General features: G+C 43.5%; 2 protein-coding genes across 2 annotated transcripts; one reads left to right on the top strand and one right to left on the bottom strand.

Annotated features, from left to right (window-relative positions):
• Positions 1-530: 530 nt before the first annotated feature.
• DPM1 (dolichyl-phosphate mannosyltransferase subunit 1, catalytic) lies at positions 531-17,080 on the bottom strand. Its single transcript, XM_048496404.1, has 9 exons — positions 16,923-17,080; positions 13,738-13,837; positions 10,780-10,813; positions 8,749-8,825; positions 8,636-8,661; positions 7,992-8,087; positions 5,975-6,043; positions 4,277-4,391; positions 531-853 (listed from the first exon to the last, which is right to left on the bottom strand). Exons 1-9 carry the CDS (start codon positions 17,024-17,026, stop codon positions 749-751), a joined length of 726 nt encoding a protein of 241 aa, XP_048352361.1. The 5' UTR covers positions 17,027-17,080; the 3' UTR covers positions 531-748.
• On the top strand, positions 17,046-18,644 carry MOCS3 (molybdenum cofactor synthesis 3). Its single transcript, XM_048496403.1, has one exon. The coding sequence runs from the start codon at positions 17,203-17,205 to the stop codon at positions 18,487-18,489; it is 1,287 nt and encodes a 428-aa protein (XP_048352360.1). The 5' UTR covers positions 17,046-17,202; the 3' UTR covers positions 18,490-18,644.
• The last annotated feature ends 203 nt before the right edge of the window (positions 18,645-18,847 follow it).

The following is an 18,847-nucleotide window of genomic DNA, read 5'->3' on the forward strand; positions in this document are numbered from 1 at the left end:
TTTTGAGCATCACTGGATCCAAGCTGAACACTCTACCATTACAGGGCCATAAACCTGGATATTTTACCATTATTATGGTAAGAAACAGTATTGCCAGATGTTATGATCAGAGTGACAGCCAAGGATAGAAAACATAAAACAATCCAAAAGGTGTTGCCAGAAGAAACCAAATTTTGAACACTCTGGCCCCTTCCATGCATGCAGAATAATGCACTTTTAATCCACTTTCACAATTGTTTGCAAGCGGATTTTGCTATTCTGCTCAGTGAAATCCCGCTGCAAAGTGCATTGAAAGTGCGTTATTCTGCATGTGCGGAAGGGGTCTCAGAGTTGCAGCCTGCCATTCCACTCAGTTAACGGCAGCACTGTTTTGCGGGAGGAGTGCACTGCTGTCAACTGAACGGTATGGCAGGATACAACCCAATGCATGTTTCTATGCTTGATGTAAATCTTCTCTGCACAAATAACCGTCCCCATGCAAAAGCGAAGGGCCATACTTTAAAAAATTGATAAATTAATACACCATACAATTGGAGAGACCCTCGTTTATTAAAACACAAAAAACACACTGTGAAGTTTTCCCCCCACGGTTAATAAATAAGGCTTACTGAACGAACTGTATGGCCCTTGTTTTTCTTCAAATTAGAATGGCTTTCCTAAGCACAAGGAAGGCGAGCAAGGTTCTCCCAGATGATGCAAAAAACAACGTCTCAGTCCACAGTATATGTTGAATGCAGGGTAGGATCTCTTAAGTAGTTGCAAATAACGTCAACAGCCCTTGTAGGAAGGAAACTATCTCATTGCCTCCTAATTTAGATTCTCCATAGACTCGGTCCACAAATGATATAGGAACCTAGGGGAAGCAAATACATCAAATTATCACAGTGTTAAAATTCAAATAAATGGCTTAAGGAAGTGCTAGAATGGGGAAACCAAACAAATCCAAAATCAACCGTGTTGAACTCAGCTCAAAATTTAACGTCAGTCTCACATACAACACAATGTGTTCCCATGAAAATATACAACTGTATTCTATCAAATGTTATAGTTCTGTTGTGAAGTGTTTTACACATAAATCCTCTACAACTAACCACAACAACCAAAACACAAACCTCAGCTGTTATTTCTTGTAAAACAATGCTCTGTGTTCCCATGCAAAACAAAGATGGGAAAATATGTCATAATAGAACAGCAGCTCAGGGATGATCGTTTTCAGGATGTTCCCTTTCAAGTTCTGGGTTACAGGAGCCCTTACAATAACTTTCCAAACAACTGCTATGGATCTTCTGGTCATTTGAATCCACTTTTAAGATTATACCTGGGTAGGCCAATAATGCACGGTGTTTGCTGACATGCCCTCAGGCACACATCTAGATAACATGAGCACAATCAAATGATGGATTCAGATGTCAAGGTACTGTGCCAGAAAATTAATTATTTAAGTGTACAGGAATGTTTATGGCAGGGGTAGGCATACTATATTGTATCAAAGCATTCATTACATTTGTAGCCTGTCCTTCAGCAAATGGGTGCAGCGTGGCAGACATTGTTCTTCCCTCTATTCATTTTACGCTCATAACAGTGCTGCATCTGTAAGACAGTGCAACTACCCAAGGGTCATAACAGTAAACTTCAGGGCTGAGCAGAGATTTAAACTTGGGACTCTCCATTCCTAGCACAACGTGCTAAACACTATGCCACGCTGAAACTTGGTACAACAGAACTAGTGTGGGACATAGACGACTAAACAGGACTCAGTAAAAAAAGAAGTGGAGAAGGCATCTAACTCATCCTTTGGCTCTTAGCGCATAATGCAAGCAATAGTGGTTTACCACACAAGGCTGTTGGCAAAGACCAGGAAAAGAACGTAACAGAGAAACGCTGCACACTTGTACTGCTATTGGCAATTTTATATATATGAATGTAAACACTGAAAAACTCTATATTCCCTCCATCTATATACCACTATAAAGTGTATAATATACTCGTAAATAAATAATACAAATGAAGTGCTCAAAAATGTACACAATACAATTTTCCAATGTAATCAGCTGAATAAACCCAATTGGTTCAGTCATTCAATGTCACTATATGACAGTATCAAAAGTTCATGGTAGTTGTACACATTTAGCTGTATCTGGTTTCCCAGTCAATGCAATTCACTTCTCCAGGGTTTCTAGGCAGATCCTCTGTATATATGGAAACTACCAGCAGTGTGGTTGTGTGGAAACAATGTTTGAAGCAATAATGGGACACATAGTGGCTGTCATGAGCCTACGTGATAGTCACTCAAGGGTAAAGATTACTAAGAATGTGTAACTTTCCTTTTTAATGTATCACCCACTTATGAAATTCCAATATTTAAGTATTGCCACTTTAATTATTACTACATGTTTCCCCAGTTCACTTAATTCAAGGGGAAAAACAGTTCTGCATTGCTTTGGACTGTCAATTACTTTCAGAACAGTGACACAGGAACTTTAAATGTTTTGGTATGCAAGACCACATATTAAATAATTCCCAAGGGCCCAAATTCAGCCTGCGGAACCCATGGATAATTTGGCTAGGTACTTTCAACTGGCACATTCAACCCAAAATCAGAAGGAAAAAGAAATGGAAAAGACGCTCCCCAAACCTGTGCTTCTCTGCCAAAAATAAACTACTCCATCTCAAAACAATAATTTATTCTGCCAATGCAGTGCCCAAGGCAGATTTCCTGATATATCATCTGTCACCTCACAGACAAGGGCACCAAGTCAGAAAAGAAAACACAGCCAAGACATCCAGAACTCCCGAGGGAGCTTCTCTTTAATACGACAAGCAACACCTATGCTAAGGTTGCTGGGACTTTAAAAAGTTTAAAATTCTTATGATAAAGGGGCCGTAAGAAATGAATGTAGAAGACATTCCATATTGAGAACATCTTTGAGATGTGGAATCAAGCAAAGATCTCCCCGCCTCTCAGATGCATCCTGCTGCCATTTAAGCTTTGTAAAACAAACCATATAGTTTTACAGAATTATGGACATATTTATTCCAGAGCAAAAAGTCTATCCCAAATCTTGCATCACCTGTCAAGACATTTCAAGGAGCATTGGCATGAGCAGTATTGGTGAGTGCACTAACCTTTCTTCCTAGTGCATGAATAACAGCAATGGAGTAACCTAAGCTGAAGTTGGAGGGCTAAACCACATGCTTAAAGTTTTTTTGAAGAGTTAGATCTAGGTGCCTCAGATCCAACGCATGGACCCTGAAGCCACCCCATGGCGAGAGGAAATAGCTGTTAAAATAAAGGAGAGTTGAAACAGGATGCCACAGAAGGGGAGGAAAAGCTCCTGCCTCCCTTCCCTCAGTCATCTTTCATCCTGGAACTATACTGAAATAACTCCCTTCCAGCACTGATTTGACATGGGAAAATGGCTTAGAGGTGAAGACAGGAGCCTCCTCTTCTCCCGCAACTGTGTTCTGAGTCCATTTGGGCTCTCCTTTATTTTTCAAAAGCCATTCCCCCACCTATGATGTCACTGCAGGGAACAGTGAACCATGCAACAGTAATCTCCAGACTTCTGTAATTCACTCTACACTCTACCCCTTGAGACTGCTCTGGAAACTTCAGCTAGTCCAGAACGCAGCTGTACAGGTCCTCACTGGGACACCGTGCAAAGCCCATATTCAACCAGTGCTCCACCAGCTGCACTGGATCCAGGTCGAGTATTGGATCAATTTCAAGTTTTTGGTACTAACCTTCCCTTTTTTGGCCTCCCTTCCCTTGCTCCTTTCCCCCTGCCTCCCCTTTTCCCCATCCTTGCTGGGTTATTTGGATGCCATGAATTGTTATTAGACTACTAGGTGGTTTTATTGTATTATTGCTATTATATTTTGCATTAGTGTTTCGCTGTATTTTAAATGATGTACACAGCTCAGAGCCTACACAGTGAGGGAGATGCCTCGCTCCCCAACATGGCAGGGGGGCCAGTCAGGGTCATCCGGCGGGCCGGATGTGGCCCGCGGGCCGTATAATGCCCAGGTCTGCTGTATATGATGCTCATGATACAATTTATAAAATTCCGGATGTTGTACAAGATAAAAGTTGTTAGGCTGATTTGTTAATTATCAGCTACCAAGATCTCAATATACTCTCATTAACCTTAAGTTATTCCTAGATGGAATTATGCTTCCTAAGCATTTTCACCTGGCAGCCCATTAGGACTCTAGGAACCACTCAACACAAAAGTGAACAGTGATGCTTTGCTTATTTGAAAGATCTGTACTATACCTCTCCAATCGAGTATCCCAGTTGTCTAGCCCGAACAATCATTTCCATCTGGAAAACATATCCTTTGGAAACACACCTCTCAATTAGCTTCTGTAAAACCGCTCTTCTGTATAGCCTGCAAAATATGCATTCAATTAAAAACACTTTTTGTACAATTTCAGTAACATCAACGAATAACACTTTGAATCCCAACCAAGGATTGGCCGGGGGTGGGTGAGTGGGTGGGTTAAATCCACTTGTAGGAGCGGTGCACCACCATGTTGGTAGATCTACCCTCTCTGGGGCACTTACCCTGGCGGAGGGGTAAACTGGCAAAAAGTCTCTGCAGGTTCCACCACCCTGCCCCAGCACTGGAAGCGATGCTGGATGCTGTGCCTGTGTCCTGAGGCCCCTGCCATCGTGCCGGCCTAGTGGGGACACACTTGGGACATGGCCAGGGGAGGATCTGACTTTAGCTGGCTCCCTCCTGGTCTTTGCTGGCATTATGCCGGCAGCATGAGCCTCGGACTTAAGCTGCCCTTTTGGGTGGTGCAAGTCCATTGAGGCCCATAGACGCTTCTTAGTGGTGGTGAGGCTTTTTGACTTTTAAAATCTCCCCATGCCGCTGGGAAGCCTCTTTGTCTGTGTGTGTGGGGGTGGGGGTGGGGTCGGGGGCTGCCAGGTGCAGCCATGGTGCCGCAGCCAAGTGCCCAGTTCTTGGACAGGGCTTCCCGAGTACTGTAACTGAAAACAAAAGGCAGCACATAATGGCCACTCCTGCCATTGGTTGACAGGATAGACTTAAGTTGTATCAATGAGGAGCTACAGCTTAAAGTATAGTTTCATGATTCTTGCAGAAGGCTTCAAATTAAACTTAGGAACTTTCTCAGTTATCCCCTATGCCAAGGCAAGTCTCGGAATTCGTTATAGGTTGTGGAGAAAAGCAACATGGTAATGGGCTGTCACAGCTGTTTTATCTGATTAAAGCCTTAGAGACGAATAGTTCACAGTAGCTCCATTAATTTGATAATTCTTGTTCCTCTTAAAATGCTATCCTGAGCACAATTCTAAATCCATGGAAGTCAATGGCTTTCTAGACTAAATTTTCCACTAAGGTACTTCATCAGCACAGCAGAACTCTTCTGCCTCCTCCTGCTTACCGTAGCCCACCTATCTTCCCAAAATGCAGTTCCTTGAGAACTGGAGACCCCCAGGAATGGCACAAGGGGCAGACTGGGGGCTGTAGCAGGAAAGGAGAACTGGCAGAATTTACACTTCTTGTTCCATTAGTAGAAAATTTAGTCTGGATCCAAGTACAGCATACTGGATCAGATCAATGGTCCATCTGGTACAGGATCCTGTTTCACACTATGGCCAACCAACTTCCCTGAAGAGCCAAACGAACAGGGCACAGCCTTCCAGCACTGGCATTCGGAGGCTTGCTGCCTCTGCATAAGGCTCCAACATAGCAACTAGACACGGATAAGACTTTTTCTCCATGTAGCTGTCTAACCTTTAAGCCATTTATGCTCATGGCCATCACTACCTCCACGCCAGGGAATTGCAGTTAAATTACTGAATTAAAAAGTATATTCTTTGGCTCATCCTGAACCTGTTTCTCCAACAACTTCATTGGGTGCCCTAAAGTTTCAGTATCAGTCAATTCAGCTTTTCAATTGCACTGTCAGACATTTAAATTCTATATTTAAGCCAGCATACCTGAAACTTCCAGTTAAGTCTGATGCACCTGGTCGCAGAAGGACCTGAGTTAAGAAGTTGGCACCACGGCTGCCAAGAAAAACACACATTGTGTTGTTAAGCATTTAAAAATTAAAATTTAAAAAGAAAATCAATGGCTGCTTTTCATAATTCTATAGAAATAAAAAATATGTGATGTATGAATGAAGAATAAGATTTGGAAGCATTTTTAACATAGTTCATCAAGACTAAACCAGGTGAGGAGGTTAAGTCCATTCAAGCTAGAAGGTTTTTCTTCAAGTTCTGTTATTATACAGCTCCTACAACAGCTAAGTGTTGCAGCATTACGATGATAAATTTCCTGCCCACAGACTTATAGTCTATAGAAATGGGACCAAAAAGAAGCAAGGAATGTTAAAACAAAATGAAATAAATACAAAGCTAGTTCAAGAAAGTACAAAGAGAAATGGAAAACTCCAACATCTTGATCTGTAATTGCTTTTTATCACCTTTGAAGACAGCAAGTAAGTCCCAATGACATCAACGGGACTACTCACATTTTGTATAGTTGCATTTTTATTGTGAAAAGAGTCAAGAGTCATCATCCAGAAGAATCTCTCCTCACAGGTCACACTGACTCCATCACTTACTGTTTACATCAGCATTGTGTATGGGGCCATAAATACTTCCTTGGGTAGAAGCAGGCCCCCTTAATAACTTTTACCCTCAAGACAACATGGGATGAATGTAAAAAAGTTGTTCTGGCAGAAAGATTTCATTGATGTTTCCAAACTGAAGCCCATGGAGGTGATAATGAAAAAGTTTGATGAGATACTAGAATCTGAAATCAGGAACTGCAGGGCTATATATTTACATATCCCGCATGTAGTCACCTCAAACAAGTATCTGGAGAAGTAGCGTATGAACTTTCTAAATAAATAACACTAATAACCAGATCACTGAGAACTAACCCACAAATATTTAGATCTGTTTGCACTTTTCACTTTAGTTGCAAATCCCAGGCAAGAGTGTTCATGAAATTTTGCTTCTAAGACAACTAGCTCGGTAGAAACACAGTACAAGGTTTTTAGTCTTCAAGTGCCACTCGCAGTGCAGACATCTTTGATTAAGTACTGAATGTTGACCTGAACTAGTTTTTCCTCAGTATCACAGAAAATGGATTGGATGGCATCTTTTTAGATGTGTCTGAAAGAACATTTTTTAGAAAACCCAGCAAAAATTTGAGGATAAAATTAAATGAGGATTATTATATGTGTTATGGAGACATCCACTCTCCCATATGGAATGACTGTGAAAAGAATGCCAATAGTAACAAAATCTGTCTACACATGTACCAAATATTAATCAGAAATATCTAAAAGGTACTTTCATCATAAATGTACAACAATGCAAACTTACTCGAGAGCAGTCACATTGATTTCAATTTTCTTACCTGTGGCATTCTGAAAGGTCTTTATGAGATTTGCAATATTGCATATTTCCCTTTTGAAATATGGAGCTGGTATCAAGAAGGGAAACATTTTGCACTCTCGCACAAAAACACCAGGCAAAACTCCTATTCACATAGTGTAATTGTAAACCAGCTACTCCAATATTGCCGGGATATGGATGAGGAAAATCATCAAGTGAAATATATTTCCTAGTCCAGAATCTGCAGACTCCAATTCTGCTTATCCTGAGATCTGCTAAAAACCATTTAAAACTTAGACTTTGAGACTCATTGCCCAGAAAGAAAACAACTGCCTAGCCACACTCTGGAAATGAGGACCAGCAGAACAAGGTCTGTCTCCTAAGAAGGAAATGGCTTTCGAAGGCACATATGGGGAAATGAACATCAAGGTGTAGGAATAAGGCTTTGTTGTTATCAGGTTTTAGTTTTCACACACCCAATGCACAGAATGTGGCTAAGCTCTCTGTGATCGTTATGATCGCTTATTCTTCAAACCAGCTTCCTCTGAAAAAAAATGGACATGGAAAATATTTTCTAACATGCACACACTTGGTTAAAGCTACTAACCTGATTATTTTCCGTTTCACATCCCACCCATGAACACCTCCATTTCCTTTATATCGAGTTCCAGACACAATGTCAAAGTTACCTTCTTTCTGTTTTCTGTAGAAATAAACACCAGGAAGGAGAGGAAAAAGCAATTGATAAAACCCAAGGCCAACAGTGTTATGATAAGTACGTATGGCTGCTATTCAACTGAGATATATACCAAACAGGCAGGTATAGTGGAAACAAAAAAAGAAGAAAACCCTATACTTAGGGTATGGGTACAAAAATTAATTAAAAATGTGTCACATAAAAGAATTCATCCAAACATCTGAAACTCTCAATTAAAGTATAAAGTATAAGTGAAGGCCCCACCTATTTTGAGCAGACACAGGTAAAGGTGTTGGCCGGCACCATGGCACCAATGGGGACCAGACTCCTGCTCTACTACTAAGCAACAGCCTTGCCCATTCAAGTGGTCCATGCTGACCTTCATATTTGAAATGCATACAACTTGAGAATGCAACATTTGAACTGGAGGTGTTTGCAGCATGGTTGCTACGGCATCCAACTGTTTGGTGATCTCTGATGTACACAATCCAACTGAATATAATACACAAAAGAAAGTGTTTTGAAAGACTTCAGACATTAGAAAGATTACCCACCTGATAAATTCTGGAATGAATTTTGGCTGAAACACAAAAATACTCCAAATTAATGCAAGCTGAATAAATCAAACTTTTAGAAATATACATGCACCTACACAGGGTAAACTTACATGGTGTGAGAGGTCAGCATCCATAATAATAATGAAGTTCCCTGTAGCATGCTTCATTCCATGAATATAAGCGGTCCCTGATATAAACAGCACAAAAGCCATTTCTGTCATCCACAGAATAATGTACATAAATGGTTTTAAATGTTTAAGGTTTAGATTCAATTACCTCTGCATTTTAACTTGGTTAGCAGGTTGACAGTCCAGTTCTAAGCATTGTTAAGTCCACTGAAATCAATGGGCTTCAAAGGGTGTATCTCTGCTTAGGACTATACTGTCAGTACGGTTTAATATTCCTTTTCCCTTAATAACCACAAAGAGAGGATTTTAGAAAGCACTACTTCTCTCGTTACAAAGGATAGCATCTTTCAAAATTGTTTCCAACCTTGTTGAACGCTGAGGGATACTCTGACTTCAGTTTTAGAGGGCAGGTGTTAGTCTGCCATTGAACAGTTAGATTTGAGTTCAGCAGCACCTTAGAAAACAACATGATTTTCAGGTTACGAGCCTTTCAGCCCCATCCAAAGGGAGGGGAGCGAATGGCTTATATTTGCTCACCCTGTCAACACATTTGGCAAATGCGGCAGAGGGGTGGGCATCCTGGCAGGAGGCGCAGACCTCACCAGCACCCAATCTGGAAGGACGGCTGGCATTAGCAGCTACATTGGCCTCCAACTGGACAGCAGTGTGTGTATGTCGGGAGGGGGCATTCCTGGGGGAGGAGCCTTTCAGCTGGTGTAAGTCCATTCAGCCCCATGGAGGGGTTTCAGGCAGCCGGGGAGGTGTGTTGTTTTTCCCGCCTCCCTAAGCTACCTTAAAGCCCTCTGGAGGCGGCATTGCAACACAGAACTGCCGCTGCACATGGTGCCTCGGGCTCCCTTCATCACATGGTTTTCTTGACTTCCTCTAGATGGAAAATATCCATTTGTATTTATTTCATAGTGCATAATCATTTACACATTCTTCTAGAAATCTAGCCAACTCTTCCCTAAATGATTTGTAGTTCTTAATGAACGCCCGAGATTTAAAACAGTCCTGAAAAATGCTGATTTTTTCAGCATTTTTCAGGTAGCTTTGGCCTGCTACTTTTAAAAAAAATCACTCTCTCCCCCCTCCCTTGCTGCTGTCAGTTACATTTGTAGTTTGGGGAGGGGCACAGTTTAACAGTAGGCTCAGCCTGGCTGGGTCCAGCTTTATACTGCTGGCTCCACCCCCAAAGTCAGGGGAAAGTTTGGGTTGGACCCACCAGGCCAAGCCCATAGATCGAGGCTGGGCTCAGCCTGGCCACGATCAGCTTTAAACTGCCAGCTCAAAAGTCAAGTAATGCTTCAGGGAGGAGCTTATAAAGCTGGATCCAGCCAGGCGGAGTTTGCAGGTGAATGCTGGACTCAGCCTGGTCAGGCCTAGGGTTCACCTATGCCTACCCCTGAGCTTCACATGGGCCTCAGAAGCAGCAGGTGAATGACCCCTGTGGAGTTCAGAGGTAGAAGTATTTTTGGGGCTTAATAACCTGAAAATTTTCAAGAAATGAAATAAGCTGATAGGGAATATCAGGTTTTTAAAAAAATTTCTGGGTATACAGAACCTGAAAATATGAAAATATTTTTTGCCCATCCCTAATTAAGATTGAATGATCACCTCCATGGCTGATTCAGTCTCTCTTTAAAGTCACGTATGGGAGACAGAAATAGCCTGCATTTTTATTGCATTGTTCTTGAGTCTCTCAATAAACCTACAGCCAGCCACGGGTTAGAAATACACATGAAGCAATGATTGTATTTATCAGCCATAAATCCAACACATTTCAAGGAAACGGAGTTAAGCTTGCAGCTTAATTATTCAGTTAAAATCTACAGGAACTGCTTGTAATTTAACTGTGTTGAAATGCACTACTGAACAGTTAATACACCTGCTTCTATGTTGTAAAAAAAAGGTTCAACAACACCCCCCAAACTAACACAAAACACACACAATTATAAACGCAGTAAAACTTATAATTAAAACTGTTACATCGTCTATTTAATTATTACTTACCCAATCCCAGTTTTTCTGCTCTGGGTCTTAAAAGCTGTGAAATAGCAGTAGACAAAACAGATAATACATTAACTGCATTCTATGACTCATGGCTGTACACAGTTCGCTAATTTAAATAAAATGTCAACATTATCAGTTTGTTCTTGTCCTGTTAAATGTTGTTAAATATTTGCACACAATCCATTTCTAAACTATGAATTATACAGACGCTACTTAAAAGACTAATGGTAAAAAAGGAGCCTAGGCCAATTTAGAAGGTATTGTTTGTCTCTGCTGAAAATCCAATTCAGAGAGCGAGTTTCATGCTCAAAATACAATGACAGTTTCCAGATAACAGAGGATCCATGGTCTGTTCTGCACAGGACAAAAAAGTTCCCTGTGGGATGTCTTACAAAGAGGCAAGTGCTTTTTTTCACTCTGCACACCTTATTCTAGGATGTCTGTGGGACATCTTAGAATGAGGTGGCTGCTGGTTTGGTTCTGGACAGTAAAGAAGCTTTTTCCCACCTGACCATTTCACTCTCTGGTCAGTTTCACCCTCCACTTGCACCTGGCATTTTAAGTGCTGCTGAAGTGATTCCCCTTCCAACAAAACCTGTGTGGAGTTCCTTAGGAAAACACCTTTTGTTTAGGTCCTCAGGATGTCTTCTTTGTGCTGTGCTGAACGGACCCATGCTACCAGCAGGCATGTAAAAGTGTTAATTTCATGAAACGGTCAATTATCTGACCTCTGCAGTGCTGCAACAGGGAAAATCTGACATACTAAAAGTTCTCACTTTCACGCATCTAGGAAAATCATGGAAGTCTTGAGCACCAGAATCTGCCAGGCATATTTGCCACTAACTTTAACAGAGCAACCCATCTCCATAGAAACAGTATTACCGTTTGCCTGGTTTTGCCCACTGATGTTCATAATTGTGATCAGTTGTTTTAGTCTAATTAATGAAGGCCACTAGCTTTTTTAGGCTGTACAATTTTAAAGGCTAAATTACCAATGTACTCCTTATAAATACTGCTAGCCCCTGGTCTAATTTTTCTGTAAACAACTCTCTGTAACATTTTGACAATAAAGACGTGTACAATAATGAAGAATTTTTGTACTTGAAGTGTATGATCTTTATCGGTATGAACTAGTTTTTAATGTATTTGTTATTTTAATTATCTGATTTGTATAATACAAGCAGGGACCCACAAGAGATCTGAGGAGAGGGAGCATCCCAACTTTTTGGCTCCCTCCCCCACGTTTCTCTGTAACTTTTTCCTCTTTGTCTCTCTTTGCATAGGGAACCCATGAAACACATTGGAGGAGGGGGAATGTGATCCAGTCATCTAGAGTCTCTCCCCAGGAGCCCTCTCCCTCATTTTTAGTATTCCACCTCTCCTGACCCCCCTGCTTCCGACCCATCTCCTGCCTCCTCCTGGGCTCACCCATCTGGCAATCTCTCATCCTCCCCATCCACTCATTCTCTTGCTTGCCAGCCACCTCAGCTGCTTCCTGTGCTGCACCACAGCCTCCGCTTTCTGCCTGGCTCACATTCAGGGCAGCCCCTCCTCCTTCCAACCCCAACTGGTTCCTGCTGCCACCTCCCCTTCTCCTTCCTGGCCACCTTCTCCATTTCACCAGACTATGGCAGGAACCCTTCCAGGGCTGAGAGGCACTTGGTGCACATGAAGACTGCCCTAAAAAAGCCAGGAGATGGCAAGGAAGGAGGAAAGTGGAGAAAGGGATCCCAAGTGGAGAGAGACCTGCAGTTAAGCCAGAGAGATGTTGCCAGTGGGCTTGGAGAGATCCCCTTCTCTTATTTTTTGTTTCTCTTGGTCACTCTCTCTCCCCCAACAGCTGCTGTCAAATGCATGCACATTCCCTCTTTTTCTGCTTTGTCCCTCCAAATCTTTTGATGGGCACCATCTCTCTTTCTTACTTTCTCTCTGCCTTGCTTCCTCCATTCAACTTTAGCAGCCACCTCGTCTACCCTCACCAGCCCACATTGTACACCACCAGGAGTCAGTAAGCGGGCAGGTTAGGAGAGAGATGAGCCAGGCTGCAAATAGCGTACAGGTCAGGGGGTAGCCTTCTCTCCCCCACCTCCGCTGTTCCCCTCTCTGCCCAGCCTTCTCAGCAGCGGGGGGGGGGGGGGGGGGAGAGGAAGGGGGAGGGAATTGTGGAGAGTAGCTGGGCCAGTAGTCCTGGAGCCTCCTCACTCAACCATCTAACTCCTTTCCACGCCAGGCGCCATAACTGTGAGAGAAGCACCAGGCCTGAAGGAGCAATCAAAGCCAGGTAAAGTTTCAACACCATTTCATTAATTCATTTATTCATATCTCACCTTTCACCTCAATGGGGACCCAAAGCAGTTTACATCACTCTGCCGTTTTATCCTCACAACAGCCCTGTGAGGTAGGTTAGGCTGAGAGCATGTGACTGGCCCAAAGTCACCCAGCGAGCTCCTATGGCACAACTGGGGACTTGAACCTAGATCTCCAACATTTTAACCACTATACCATGCTGACTTCCCTTTCCTCTGTGTAAATGAGCCTGATCCATGGATTTAGCTATTCGCAGCTCAGCCCACCCCTCACTATTAGATACAAGGTATATTCTAAATACCGTTCTAACCTGACCTAAGTCCCTCCTTTCAGTGCTGCAGGTGTCAGAATGCATGCTGAAATGGTGGGAGAAACCACACCTGCTAGACTTCTCTTTGACAATCAGCCACTAAAGAGAAGGTAACCCCAAAATTGAGTGAGATGTGGAATTGCAGCAAAAGGTATTAATTAATGACATCTAAAATACACTCTTGAGATGAGTGTCACCTCCCCCATTATGAAACCATAGAGGAAAGCCTAGTTTGTTCAATTAGTTTGTTCAAGCTAAGAATCCCAACATCAATAATAATTATTTGAATGGTTTTTGTTCTACCAGCTCAGTAGTTAGGACCAAAAAGACACGCAACTTACAATTTTGTCTGATCCATAAATCTTTACCAATTGTTCAGCAATTTCCTGTGTTCCATCTGGGCTTCCATCATCTATGACTATAATTTCAAAGTCATTGCCACTGGAAAAAAAAGAGAATGAGTTTGTAAAGCTAGTTTCAAAAACTGTATCTTTTCAAGAGTTCGTTGTGAAAGGGCTATAGGAAGGGGGAATGCCTGTTCCCCGTCAAAGGTAAATGCTGTCATTAACTAAATGCTATCATCTTTCACTCACACTCCAGAGATGAACAGAATTGCTTCGCAGCATAGATTCCAAATGGATGGAGACCAGATGATTGTCAATCACTTTCCCTTCCAATTCCAGGATCTGAGAATAATGTATCTCACTAGAGCCTGATTGTAGCAGTCCTATTACAAATGGATCATCATAATCAGCATCAGGCGACTAAAAGCTTTGCTTTCTGAAGACAGCAGCCTTAAAATATTCCAGTACTGGTGAGGGTTGCAGTTCTGAGCCCATGCATGTGTTCCATTAAACCCTACTGAATTTGGTATCTGTTGCTGGGTAAGCAAATTCAAAAACCATTATTCTGGGACCTGAATCAACAAACATTTGTGGGTAAAAAGCAGGTATGTTCAACATTGTCCAACAGGATCAGGCCAACAGTCCAGACAACCCTGTATCCGGTTTCTAACAGCAGTCAGCTACATACCACTGGGAAACCCTCTGGAAAATGCATAAGCACAGCATAAATGCAGTACCCGTCTGCTGCAATAATTCCACAGTAGTTGCACGGGGCTGCCAACTGACTGGAGAAAAAAATATCCTGAGGATACTAAAGGGGATGTTTGTCTCAATGCCAAGAAAAACTTCACCTACCTATTTCTACACATTAAGTCTCTATTAAAGGAACAGAACATTATTTTCCAGGTGTGTTGGTAACCTTATTGCTACAGCAAAAAAACAACAACAGGAGTCCTGTGGCACCTTAGAGACTAGCAAGTTTTTCTTCTAGCATAGGCTTTTGTGTAGTAGATACCACTTTGCCAGATATATGTAATGGGCACAATTATTTTTTAAAAAACAACAGAATTGTATTGCATGTCATGACTCTTTGACCTTGATATTTTTTAATGTAGTCTCCCAAATGACATGAAGGTAGATGCTTTCCCGGTATTTACAGAAAGACTCTTCCATAAAACAAGAGAAGCTGCTATAAAGGCCTGAGAACTGGGAAGTAAGGAAGCAGCAGTTCTCATGCATTTATAAGAAAAAAACACACACTAAGAAGGGATTATGAATCAGACCATAATTGCGACTCAGGTTCAGGTAGGCAAAGATGATCCTTTCAGTATGTGGGGCCACATACTGATAGTACCAGTTATCTGATCACTTTTATCATAAGGGACTCTTTCTGCAAAGCCAGACTTCACAAAAACAGGCTCACAATTGGGTTTTGGAAAGCTTTTTATGGGACAGTTGTGTAGGGATTACAGCCTCCAGGTGGGACCTGGGGATCTCCTGGAATTTCAGCTCATTACAATTCCACTGAATACGCTGGGATTTACTTCAGAGAAAATATGCTTAGAATTGTGCTACCAATCATTTCTGTGGTCTGAAAGACATACCAGTAATCTGCAAATGTTCTTTCCCTGTGGGCAATTCTTGACAAAAGAGACCATACAAAAAAACAACAGGCAAGCCTGATTTAACATGCAAAAGCTGAAATAACAGAAGAAACTGAAGAATTACTGGGAAATAAAATCCTCATTGGAGCTCCCCCCCATGATCATGTGATCAAGTCCAGCAAATAAAATCACAGTCATCAAGCCCACAAATATTCTCACTAATCTATGATCTTCCCACCATAGCAAGCATATCCTTCTACGTATTGTGATCAAATGCCAAAACAATATCTCTCAATGTCAAGTGATTACACTGAAAAAAATTATACACAATTAGCTAGATGTCAACAGAGGTAAAACCATAAATACCATGGCCTCAGAGAATCATGAAAACTGGCCCTGAAAAATCAAAAGGTACAGTATCATAATAAAAATCTACTCAAATCAGTACAGTACTTTACAATTTATTTCTGATTATAACGATTAAACTGAACTGCTCTAAAATCATTAAATTAGGACCAAAGAAAATATGAGAAAGGACATATTTATTTAATTCACTTCATGCATCTGCTGAAGGGGGCACTAGACTACACACTTTACGACAAAATCACACCACAACTTCTTTTTTCTGTAAAAACGATCTGTTGGGAGTTTTAAACAGTTTGACAAAACAGGCTCAAATCTTTAAAATGTTATGTTAGAAGAAAAACTATTTAATAAGGTGCCTTTAAAATGCCACAACACACCTGCTTATTTTTATCATGAGCTGTCTATAAAGGTGTATAATGATCTAACTTAACAGTATATTTTACTCCATCCTTCCTCCAAGGAGTTCAGGCAGGGCAACATACATCCCATCTCATAACAACCATGCAAGGTAGTTCTGACTTAAAGTGACTGGCCCAAAATCACCCACTCAGATCCATCCACAGCGTGGGATTTGAACTAAAGTCACCTGTGGCCACGAGAAGCTGAGAAGACTCAGCACATCGCACCTGGTCCTTGAAACCACTTGGTTCAGACAAATGATCCCTAAATACCCCTGAACCCTGACTTGGGCGGCCAAGGCTAGTCAAGTCTCAGAAAGCAAGCAGGTAAATAAGTCCTGATTAGTCCTAGGATGGGAGACAACCAAGGAATACCTGGGTCGCTGTGCAAAGGGAGGCAATGGCAATCCACCTCTGTGCAAAGGGAGGCAAAGGCAAACCATCTCTGTGCAAAGGGAGGAAATGGCAAACCACCTCTTATTGGCTTGCCACAGATCGGCTGCGACTTGACAGCGATCTTTACACACCCCCAACCCCATTTTATCACAATCAAGGAGTCGATACTTCCTTTTTCCTTCCCCCCCCCCCCGGCCCCCGTTTGCAAAGCCAAGAGAGGAAAAACCTGCGGGGAAAACCAACCCTTCGCCTTGCCGGCCAGAACGGGGCGAGTCACACCGGTGCAAACAGCATCGACTCATCCGGAACACACCTGTCCCAATTTGCAAGGCTCTCTTTACGGGGCCGGCGGCGGAGAAAGAAGAGCCAAGGGCCTCCCGCCGCGGGCTTCCCTTCCCACCCTCGCAGCCCCAGTCACCTCTCCTCGAAGCTCCGCACCAGCAGCCACACAATGAGCGGCAGGTTGTCGCGCTCGTTGTAGGTGGGCAGCAGCACCGAGTACTTGTCCCGCGAGGCCGCCATGATGGCGCCGAGGCTCAGCGCCTGCGCCTCAGCCGACCCTTTTCCCCTCAGCGGCGGAAACGGAAGGGGTGAAACTCCCTTCGGATTCATGATTGGCATTCATAATCGATGCCTTTCGGATTCAAAACCGAGAGTTTCCTCCACGGAATCTGAGGGGAGAGGCGGCCGCTGAGGCGATGGCGGGAAACGAGGCCGCGGCCGCTGAGGAGATTCCCATCCCGCCTCCCCTTCCCCCGCGGACGGAGCTGAGCCGGCCGGAGATCGAGCGCTACTCGCGGCAGCTGGTCCTCCCGGAGCTGGGCGTGCGCGGGCAGCTGCGGCTCTCGGCCTGCTCGGTGCTGGTGGTGGGCTGCGGCGGCCTGGGCTGCCCGCTGGCGCTCTACTTGGCGGCGGCCGGCGTGGGCCGCTTGGGCCTGGTCGACCACGACGCGGTGGAGCTGCACAACCTCCCCAGGCAGGTCCTGCACCGCGAGAGCCGCCTGGGCTGCTCCAAAGCCCGGTCCGCGGTCTCCGCCTTGAGGGAGCTCAACTCCTCGGTGCAGTGCGTGCCTTACGAGCTGGCCCTCGACCGGGACTCGGCCCTGGAGCTGGTGCGGGCCTACGACGTCGTGGCCGACTGCTCCGACAACGTGCCCACCCGCTACCTGGTCAACGATGCTTGCGTGCTGGCGGGGAAGCCATTGGTGTCGGCCAGCGCGCTGAGGCTGGAGGGGCAGCTGGTGGTGTATGGCCACCAAGGGGGTCCTTGCTATCGCTGCCTCTTCCCTAAGCCCCCTCCTCCAGAGACTGTCACCAACTGTGCAGATGGAGGGGTCCTGGGGGTCGTGACTGGTATCCTGGGGTCTCTCCAGGCTCTAGAGGTGCTCAAGATCGCCACTGGCATGGGGACCTCCTTCAGCCAGGTCATGGTGCTCTTTGACGCCTTGGAAAGCAGGTTTCGGTACATCAAGCTGAGGCCCAGGGACCCCAATTGTGCGGTTTGTGGTGACCACCCTTCTGTGACCGCTTTGCAGGATTATGAACTCTTCTGTGGGTCTTCGGCTACAGACAAGTGTCGGACATTGTGCCTTTTGCGGAATGAGGAGCGGGTTTCGGTGGAAGAGTACAGGAAGATATTGGACAGCAACATCCCTCATATCTTGGTGGATGTCCGTCCCAAGGTTGAGGTTGACATATGCCGCTTGGCGCAGGCTGTCTTTGTGCCTTTAAGCAAGTTGCAAGAAAAAGATGAAGGGTGTTTGCAGCTTCTGGTCCAGAGGATATGTGAAGCCAGGCAGATGTCCAGTGAAAATTCAGCTTTCCCAGTTTACATCATCTGCAAATTAGGAAACGACTCTCAAAAGGCAGTGAAAATATTGCAGGGATTGTCTTGTCCTGGGTCAGGTTTAATTTCTGTTAAGGACATCAAAGGGGGACTTATGGCTTGGGCTACGAAAATCGATCCTGAGTTCCCTCAGTATTGATTTTATATAGTGATAATCATATTTCGAGAACTTGGAGTTGCACTGATCTTTGTCCTGGTTAAGATTTTTTTTTAAAAAATAATGTACTGAAAAAGTCTACAGTGGCATATTGAAATATTTACAGTTTCTCTTCATTAAGTAAAAAAGGACCCAAAGATGTGTGTTCATTTCAATGTGTTAAAGCTTCCATGATGTTTCAGATAGGCTTTCTTGCTATAGAAATGAGTTGCTGTTTACATTTTCACAAAACCAGGAGTTCAGTGGCACCTTAAAGACTAACAGCATTATACACCATGGCTTTTCTAACCTTGTTACTGAAATTTCTTGCCACCCCATGTAATAGGACTCCTTGCTTCCT

The sequence above is a fragment of the Sphaerodactylus townsendi genome, linkage group LG05 (genome assembly GCF_021028975.2).
Source record: "Sphaerodactylus townsendi isolate TG3544 linkage group LG05, MPM_Stown_v2.3, whole genome shotgun sequence".
Lineage (NCBI taxonomy): Eukaryota > Metazoa > Chordata > Lepidosauria > Squamata > Sphaerodactylidae > Sphaerodactylus > Sphaerodactylus townsendi.

Bases quoted from the DNA above. Each gene is read 5' to 3' on its own strand.
- MOCS3 (XM_048496403.1), top strand. From the start codon at position 17,203: ATGGCGGGAAACGAGGCCGCGGCCGCTGAGGAGATTCCCATCCCGCCT.
- DPM1 (XM_048496404.1), bottom strand. From the start codon at position 17,026: ATGGCGGCCTCGCGGGACAAGTACTCGGTGCTGCTGCCCACCTACAAC. The intron at 10,814-13,737 runs GTAAGTTGCGTG...GCTATTTCACAG, and splicing joins TTTATGGATCAGACAAAATT to CTTTTAAGACCCAGAGCAGA. The intron at 854-4,276 runs GTATAGTACAGA...TGCTTCCCCTAG, and splicing joins TGGGATACTCGATTGGAGAG to GTTCCTATATCATTTGTGGA.